General features: G+C 50.6%; 1 protein-coding gene across 1 annotated transcript in view; it reads right to left on the bottom strand.

The window, feature by feature from the left end:
- The window catches only part of FOXE3 (forkhead box E3), a 1224-nt gene extending 1062 nt beyond the window's left edge, over positions 1-162 (bottom strand). Inside the window, exon 1 of the mRNA XM_010834452.1 lies at positions 139-162. Coding sequence (XP_010832754.1) covers positions 139-162 — 24 coding nt within the window. The remainder of the gene's footprint in view (positions 1-138) is intronic.
- Positions 163-9537: the final 9375 nt, after the last annotated feature.

The following is a 9537-nucleotide window of genomic DNA, read 5'->3' as shown; positions in this document are numbered from 1 at the left end:
CTCGGAGATACCCGGGCCGCTGACCTACCTTATATGGACACGGCCCCCTCCCTCTGTGCCCCCAGCCAGGGGCGAGGGCTCGGATGTTCTCCGCTGGCCAGCGCCTCCCCCTCTAATTTGCCTTCCCAATCCTCTTACAAGGTTGACGGTTCTCTCCCCCATCCCCAACCGTTCACCCCTCCCTTGGCTCCGTCCCTTTGGGTCAGTCTTTCCCAGACCCAGCCTCATCCCTCTCCATCTCCCTTGGGTCAGCCCCTGGTCCAGGCCCATCACACCAGACTCAGTCAGCCCCCTTCCCTTTCCACTCTTCCCTCAACCTCCACCGCTTTGGGTCAATGCCAATCACAAATCCATCCATTCAGAGCACTCTCTGGGCCCCCTGCCCATCCTACTTCTCTCAGCTAAGTCCTGTCCCCTCTGTCCGTCTCTCCTGGTACCCCTCCTCGTCCTTCCAATCCCAGCTGGGGCAGAGATGAGAGCCGCCCAGAGCCAACTTGCCAACCCTCAGCATCCTAATGCTGTGCTGGTCAAAGAGGTGTCAGACCCACCCCAGGACGTTAGACAATGGAGAAAGGTAGGCTAGGGGGAAGGGAAGAGCAGGAGGCAGGCTTTGTCAGGGGAGGATATTTCCTGGCTCCAGGGTTAGTGTCTCCTCTCTCTGCTCTCTCCCCCACAACCTTGCCCCATCCAGGCCAGTAACCTTTGAAAAAACAAAATTGTGAAAAGCGATCCAGCCAGCAGATTTGGGAACCGGAGAACTGATTACTTTAAATCAAGAGCCCCCTAGAAAATCTGTAATTTGGAATTGCCTTCTGGCTGCCTCTTCTCCATGCATCTTCTGTTCTAGGAAAAAAGGCTCCCTTTTTCACACCCTCATGTCATGCACCCTGGGAAGATCCACAAAACACAGATGCACAGCCCAAAGTTCCAAGAAGCGGTTACTGGTTCAAAGAGAGACCCCCCAAGTGCTTCCACAGACTGGAAATCTGAGAGAGCTGCTTACTGGCCCAAAAATGCCAGACTCACGTCTCACTGGGGAATGTTCTGGCGGGGTGTGCGCATGCTGTCTCTTCAGTTGTGTCCGACTCTTTGGGACCCTTTGGATTGTAGCCCACCAGGCTCCTCTGTCCATAGGATTCTCCAGGCAAGAATTCTGGAGTTGATTGCCGTGCCCTTCTCCAGAGGATCTTCCGGACCCAGTGATTGAACCCAGGTCTCTTGTGTGTCCTGCATTGGCAGGTGAGTTCTTTACCACTAGTGCCATCTGGAAAGCTCCAGAAATGCCAGACTCACAGCTCATTGGGGAAGGTGGTGATGAGGAGGTCCCTTATTCTTTATTAAAATCTATTTGTAGGAAATACCACCACCTACCACACTGTTCAAAAGAGATGTAACCCTGAGCCTATTTCAGGAAACTTTTCCAAAGTGACAGGAAAGCCAGACATGGCTTGGAGGGAACTAAGGGATAAAAGAGCCTTGTCTTAAAGAGGCTTGTCTGTCTTAGAGCTAGGCAAGTTCAAGGGAGCAGGGCTGAGGCTAGGTAAGACTATGGAAGTGGCCCAAATTTAAGGGAGTGCTCACTCTCAGGGTGATACAAGTGCAGGGTCAGCATTTAAGAGCCAGTGCCTCCTTAAATTTGGAGCCCTAGGTGTCTCTCCCCAGTTTCGGCTGCTGTGGAGGGCCCCTGGGTACAGATGATCAAAGCTAGCTACATCAGCCAGAGGGCCTAGGGCTTCAAATTCCAAACTCAAAGCTCAACAGCCCACTCTCCCAGCTCCAATCTCAGCAGATAATATAACAGCCACCATTACTGAGCATTGTGTATGTGGTAAACACATACATTAGCTCACTTAAATGTGAATACCTTGTGAGGTCGCACTGTAATTATCCCTGTTTTGCAGATAAGGAAACTAAGGTTTTGAGAGGTTAAAAGACTTGCCTGACTTCACAAAGCTAGTAAGTGGCAGGTGGGATTAAACCAAGAGTTCAGTGCACCAGCACACCATCATACCATGATATTTTAAAGCTGAGACTATTGAAATAATTAACTCTAGAGTCCTTCCAGCTCTCACAACTTCATCTGCAAAATTGGTGCCTAGCCTCTCTCTCCTGACCTCCAAGTCAGCATATCCAAGTGTCCATTTAACATAACCCTCAACCCAGGGCACCCCCAAATCCATCTTCCTCCCCATCCTGCAGTCCAAATCTCAGCCAATGGACCCTTTGCCCCTTACCACCCAGATCAGAAATATTGGGCATCATCTCAGGCTCCTCCCTCCCCCATCACTCCCCATATCTGAGCAATCCGCAAGTCCTGTCGATTCCACATGGATCCAAATCCGTCCTTCCTTCAGTTCTTGTGGCCTCCGTTTCACCCACATCATTGATCGAGCACTTCTGTGCCATGTCCTTTGCCAGTGCTCAGGGGAGACAGAGTGAAGAGATGGACACCCAGACAACTACCAACCACTTTGAGAGAGACAGGCAGAGAGGACCGAGAAGCAGAGAGGAAGGAGAAGATGACACTAGAGAGATCTAGAGACAACCACCCTCCCACCACAAGTGAAGAATCAGCCTGGTTTACACACGAAAAGACCCCACCTCGGTCCCCTCTCCACCTTGCATCCTGCTGCCTGGCACAGGCCTTGGGAGCATAAGATGGTGCAGCCACAGTGAACAGCTCACCAAAGAGGAAGGCAAGACGGGCAGCTGCAGCAGCAGAGAGCCTGGCTTCAAGAGCCGAATCCAGGGCCAATTGCTCATTTGAGCCTCAGTTTCCTCACCTGCCAAAGAGGGACCACAATAGACCCGCTCGGTGTTGTTATGAGATTCAAATGAGATCATGTATGAAAGTGCCTGGCCCACACTGGCACCTGGTAATAGACTTTTTAAATAAGAGATTTATTTTCTACTACACACCTGGCATTTCTGGTATTAAACCAGGAAGGGCAGGAGAGAGGCAGAGCCACAGAAATGGTTTTAGCACCTGCGTGTATTCAGCCAGGTGCAGCAGAATGCTGCAGCTATTCTCAGGCAGGAAACCAGAGCCATTGTCTCCCCTTCCCTTAGGGCTGAAGCCCCCCTCCAAAGACCCCTACCATAGCCTCCCGGGGTCGGGAGTAGGTTGTGGGAGAATGACTCTTACTACCTCCCTTGGCAGACTGAAATTTTCTTGTATTATCAATTTTCCAGTCCATGTGTAAAGTCTGGGACATATAGTGTATGTTGGGTAAGTGATACTGAATGTATGGTTGGCTGTGCCACTCTTGGGGAGAGTGGGGGCAGGGAGCTGGGCCAAAGGGGTGAGAACCCAGACTTTTCCAGTTCTCTGTGTCTGCCTGGCCCCCTCCTTTGGGCCTGCTTCCCGGAGCCAAGCAGGCCGGTGTCAGGGGGTGGCCCAAGGGCTAATCCTTGTTTTCAGCGTGGCTGGGCCCTCTTTTCACAGGCCCTGGGCCGGACGGGATGCGGCTGAGCATCCGGGCATAAGATGGCCAGTGAAGGCAGCCCCTTTCTCATGGGCCTGGATTCCAGGCGGCCCAGCGTCTGAGTGGAGCCCCTGGGGCGGGAGGAACACAGTGGCTGGGCTGGGCAGGCCTTTGTCTGACCATGCTGGGTGGATATTCAGGCTGGCAGGAGGGATTAATGGCCAGGGATTGGCCCTGGGGCCGGCCTTCCCACTGCCCTTTAGAGGCCAAAGGCCCAGGTCAGGGCACACAGTGTTGATGGCTCACTAGATAGGAGTGGAAATTCCCACCCTGTCCAAAGCTGTTAGCATCAGCCCCCAAGGCTCCCTGCCCCCAGCCCCACCTCTGCAGAGGCACCATGAGCCAAGAGGGGCTTCGAGGCAAGGAGCAGAGGGTGGGGGCCAGAGCTTCCCAGCCACTCTGCCTGGGAGAGAGGGCTGAGGCTGAAAGTTATCTTGGGTCCTTGCCCCAAGATTCACAGCCACCCTAAGAGGGCCCCCAACTTCCTCTCCAGAGCTCTGGAGAAAAAGAGCTATGTTAACCCAGTGAGGGTCCAAAGGACCAGCCTGAGCTGTCACTAGGCCCTGAAAGGCTTCCTAGGATATTCTTCAAATACCCTAGTTTGACGGAGAAGTCACTGGCAACCCACTCCAGTACTCTTGCCTGGCAAATCCCACGGATGGAGGAGCCTGGTAGGCTGCGGTCACTAAGAGTCAGACACAACTGAATGACTTCACTTTCACTTTTCACTTTCATGCATTAGAGAAGGAAATGGCAACCCACTCCAGTGTTCTTGCCTGGAGAATCCCAGGAACGGGGGAGCCTGGTGGGCTGCCATCTATGGGGTTGCACAGAGTTGGACATGACTGAAGTGACTTAGCAGCAACAGCAGCACCCTAGTTTGAGACCACTTGAGTCATTTATTCCTAAAGCCCTCCATCACAGCTGCCACACAACCCATAGCCCAGAGGCTGAAAAGGGGCTTAGGAACTCAAGGAATTCTTGGAGACACCCCCACCCCAGCCCTGACACCCAGGGATCCCAAGGGCTGCTTCAGGGCCTCTTCCCTCTTACCTCTAACACCAGAGCGGCCCAAGATACTGCTCCTTCCTCAGAAGTCAGGGGCAGAGAGTTGCAGCCTGGTGAGGGGGCATGTTGGGTGCCCAGTCTGGGATGCCTTTTCTAACCAGGCTGCTCCTGAACCAGGGATGAAAGGAGCAGCCCCACCCTTACCCACAGAGCCTGAACTCTGCAACACTCTCTGGGCTGAGTGGCCTGCACCAGCCTTGGAGAACGGAACAGGGGCAGCAGGCCTGACTCTGGAGAGAGAGCATTAGAGAAGAACCCAGGAGGAGGCTGCCCCTCGTTTTGCGTCTTCATTCCTCAAGCACTCTCATTCAGCAAATCCCAAGCACCTGTGTCTAGACTGTCCTAGGTGCTGGGTCAGTGATGAGCCAGACTGTCCTCTGCCTTCACTATGCCCTGGAGAGGGCAGCCATGCAGCCACTGCCCATACAGGGTGGTCAGTGTGTGATACAGGCAGAGAAGGGATGGTAGGGGCACAGAAAAGGGAGCCCACCCAGCCTGGCAAAGCCAGAGGGCTTCCTGGAGAGGGTGGAAGTCCAGCTGCAGGGGGGCAGGCCCAGGCTGGATGAGGGCTCATTCTCTGTGCCCCCACCTCATCTCATCACTGCACTTACTGAATTCCATGCGTCTGTCTCCCGCATTACGGGTACTGTGTCTCACTCATATTGGAATCCCTGGCACTTAGTATAGTGCCTGGTACAAGTTGATAGTGGATAAATGTGAATCAAATGGTCAGAAGGATGGCTAAGTACTGGGACAAGAAAATCGAGGGTGCAAAGACGAGAGCATATAGTCCCTTCTGGGAAGTGCAAGACTTTCAGTATTTTTCTACGAAAAATGAGATGAGCTCAATATCCATGACAACCTAATTGGGCAAAGAATTTGCAAAAGAATAGATACATGTATGTGTATAACTGAATTTGCAAAAGAATAGATACATGTATGTGTATAACTGAATCACTTTGTTGTATACCTGAAACTAACACAATATTGTTAATCAACTGTGTGCTCCAATATAAAGTAAAAAGCTAAAAAAATTGGATGAGCTGAATACCTATAAAATTCTTAGGACACTGCCTGACACATCAATACTGCTTGTTGGCTATTTTAACTTTTTTAAATTATTATTTTCAATAAAGCTTTAAATTATTTGCTTATTTTAGTGAAAACATTGAACTTTTGAATACATTTATTAATAGAACATAGGTCTTGGTAAGTGGTACCTATGACTCTAACAGCTTTTCTAAGATGAAGAATATGTATTTTTCTGACAAAATTTTGTGAAAAAGACAAAAGTTGTGAACCAAATAATAATAAATATTGTAAAGCATATCAAAATAAGCAGAGCAAAAATGTGATGAAAAAAATCACTTGGTCTTTTAGTAAAAGTTTGTTATCTAAAAACACTATGAACTGTTTTTTGTTGTTACTATTATTGTTTACTGTGGCTACTGTAGGACATCGGGGTACTGAGACAGAGAAGGTAGGTGGAGTCAGATTATAGATGACTTTATTTGCCAGGTTTCAGAGATTACATCTTTCTAGAGACAACAGGAAGGCTTGGAGTATTTTCCAGCAGGGGAATGACAAGGTCGGATCCGTTGTTTAGATCAGTGTGACAGCAGATGGACTGAAGTGGGAAGGGGCCGGCCGCTAAGAGACCAGGCAGCTAAGGCCCAGCATGTGATGCTGTGTGAATCGAGGCTCCAGTTCTGGGGAAGCAGCAGACTCTTCATAGCCATTTACTTCTCGCCAGGGCAGAGGGGGCCTCCAGTGCCCATCTCAGAGAGCGCCTTAAACCCCAGCTGTGTCACACATCCAGGAACTGGCCATCCCCCTCTACGCCTTTCTCTCCCTCTCTGACCACCTCCATTCACCAAGATCCATTAGTTCTCTGAGGTTTGTCTCAAGCACTTTCTTCTCTTGTGCCTCTGTCTTAGTCCTCATTAAGGCCGACATGAGCTCCCACACTGCCGACTGCAGTGGCCTCCTGGCTGGGCTCCCTACCTTCCACTCAGACCCCTTCTATCCTCAGCCACTAGAGAAGGGCCTCATCGGTTGAACATGGTAGGCGTCTCCCCACTAGCTCAAGAATCAGACCGAGTCCCTAACCCGGCTGGCGGCAGCCACACCACCTGACTCCCCTGAGGCCCCACTGCCTATGTCTCCCCTGTCTCCCCGTGCTCTGCTTCCCCCTGAGCACACACGTGTTCTTTACAGACCCACTGTCAGCAGACTGCCAGGTCCTCTCCCACCCTGAGCCTTTGTTGGCCAAATTGAGCAAACCACTTTGCCAGCTTGGCTACAAAGGCAGTCTCATTTACTTCTCCAGTCAGCCCCTTGATCTCCTAAGATCCTAACTAACAGGAAAGTCCATCTTTCTCTCTGAAAGATTCCACCCAGCCTGCCCAGTGGACCCCTCCTTGTCCTCTGAGAACAGTTCACAGAAGATAGGGCTTCCCTGGTAGCTCAGCTTGTAAAGAATCTGCCTGCAGTGCAGGAGACCCTGGTTCGATTCCTGAGTCAGGAAGTTCTCCTGGAGAAGGGATAGGCTACCCCCTCTAGTATTCTTGGGGGCTTTCCTGGTGGTTCAGTTGGTAAAGAATTCGCCTGCAATGCATGAGACCTGGGTTCAGTCCCTGGGTTGGGAAGATCCCCAGGAGTAGGGCATGGCAACCCACTCCAGTATTCTTCCCTGGAGAATCCCCATGCCGAGAGGAGCCTGGCAGGCTACAGTCCATGGGGTCGCAAAGAGTCAGACACGACTGAACGATTAAGCACTAGCACACAGAAGATAACCATTTTATCCTCCGGAAAACCTTCCCCAGTTTCCCCTTCCTTTCTCCTTCTGCCCGCGCCCCTGACTCAACTGAGCCTTCAGACATGCTCTGCGTCTGTGTTCCTCTGTGCCCAATTCATCCTTGGACCCTGTGCCAGGCCACAGAGCTGCCCAGCTCACGGAGCTTTGCTGAGTGACTGACTGACTACCTCACTGAATGAATGAACAAACCACCACAAGTGTCTGGAATGGCAACAGATCCGGGCACCTGATTTCCAGCTGGGAACCTGCCTCCTGCCCTTGCAGCCTCTCTGCTCAGCTTCATGGCTCTGGGCTGAGACCCCCCACGCGATCCTTGCCTCGGCTGGGTCCAGACTTGATTCAGGCTCAGCCCTGAGGGTGTAATTCCAGCCACTACTAAACCACACACCTGGCATCTGAAGCATGTTCCGTATCATTTGTGGCTGTCAGTGTTCTGCCATCCTCCTCACCCTCAACCTAGGCAGTTTCAGGGTTCTCATGCCTCCCTGCTTCTCATTTCCAGGGTAGCTGATGGGGAGCAGTACTGTCAGCCAGGCCAGCTGATGAGCCAAGGGAGCCTGGGCTGGAAAAGAGCAAGTTAGACTCCACCGCTCATTTGCTATGTGAGCCTGAGCAAGTTGCACAACTCCCGTGGCCCATGTTAGACACATAAACCCGCAGGGCCTGAAGAGGATCTGGGCCAATGATTCCCAATCTAGAGGCCCTTTAGCCAAAACAAGGCATCTGGAAACCACGTGGCACCCTGTGCTGTCTGTAAAGAGGATGCACAGTGTGTCTCACACACAAGTATGAATGTTTTGCAAATGGATGTGGAAGCTGCTGTGACTGAGAAAAACCCACAGGGCAAAGCTTTGTAGTTGTTTTAATTTTTAATCCATCAGTGGATATTAGAAGCACAACTGCTATCATATGGGGCAGCAGAGAGGTATTTGTTAATCCCCATTCTTAAACTACCGCTTTAGTCCAATATGCCTTCTTCACAGTTTTGTATATTGAGGTCCAGGAAAGAAAGAGGTTTGCCTAAAGTCTCAAAGCCAGTCAGTGCAAAGCCAGAAATGGAGCCTAGGTCTCTGACCCCCAACTCCTCCTTCTCTGCATTTATTCAACGGTATTTATTAGCACCTGCCTGTGCGGGACCCTACCCTGGGCACCAGGGAGCCAGTGATGGAGACCCGCCATCCTAGCCTCAGGCACTGACATTCTGTCCGGGAGAGGTGACACTGAACAAAGACTTTATCCTAACTCCTCAAAGGAGCCTGGGAGGACTGGAATCAGGAAGTGATGTGATAAGATTCCTGTTGTCTAATAACCACTGCATTTGCAATGTGGATGATAGACCGGAAGGGTTTTATCATTTAGGATATTATTTAGGATGTTTTGGACTACAGGTACAGAAAAACTCAACTCAGAGTGATCTAGGCTGTAGGGAAATATGTTTTATCCCTGACAAGGTCAGAGATAGGATGCAGTGAGGGCTCTGGCTCTCCTCTGTGATTCTCTTGGCTCTGCTGTCCCTCATGGGTTGGCTTCATTATCAGGCTGGTGATTGGATAATTATAGCACCCAAAACTACAGCAGTGATTTGCAAGTATCCTATGCCTCTTTCTTAGGAGAGGAAAGCTCCCCTCCCCATACCCCAATGTCTCCTCAGCTCTCATTGGCCAGAACTGGATCACTTCCCCACTCCTAAAACAATTACCAGGAGAGGGGAATGCTAGGTTTGACTAGGACTAATCAGTACCTATTTCCCATGAAGTGATGGGACTGGATGCCATGATCTTCGTTTTCTGAATGTTGATCTTTAAGCCAACTTTTTCACTCTCCACTTTCACTTTCATCAAGAGGCTTTTGAGTTCCTCTTCACTTTCTGCCATAAAGGTGGTGTCATCTGCATATCTGAGGTTATTGATATTTCTCCCGGCAATCTTGATTCCAGCTTGTGTTTCTTCCAGTCCAGCGTATCTCATGATGTACTCTGCATATAAGTTAAATAAGCAGGGTGACAATATACAGCCTTGACGTACTCCTTTTCCTATTTGGAACCAGTCTGTTGTTCCATGTCCAGTTCTAACTGTTGCTTCCTGACCTGCATACAGATTTCTCAAGAGGGAGGTCAGGTGGTCTGGTATTCCCATCTCTTTCAGAATTTTCCACAGTTTATTGTGA

Source organism: Bison bison, unplaced genomic scaffold (genome assembly GCF_000754665.1).
Source record: "Bison bison bison isolate TAMUID 2011002044 unplaced genomic scaffold, Bison_UMD1.0 scf7180017864033, whole genome shotgun sequence".
NCBI lineage: Eukaryota > Metazoa > Chordata > Mammalia > Artiodactyla > Bovidae > Bison > Bison bison.
Note: the sequence above shows the minus strand (reverse complement) of the source record. Positions and strands in the feature narration are given on the sequence as shown.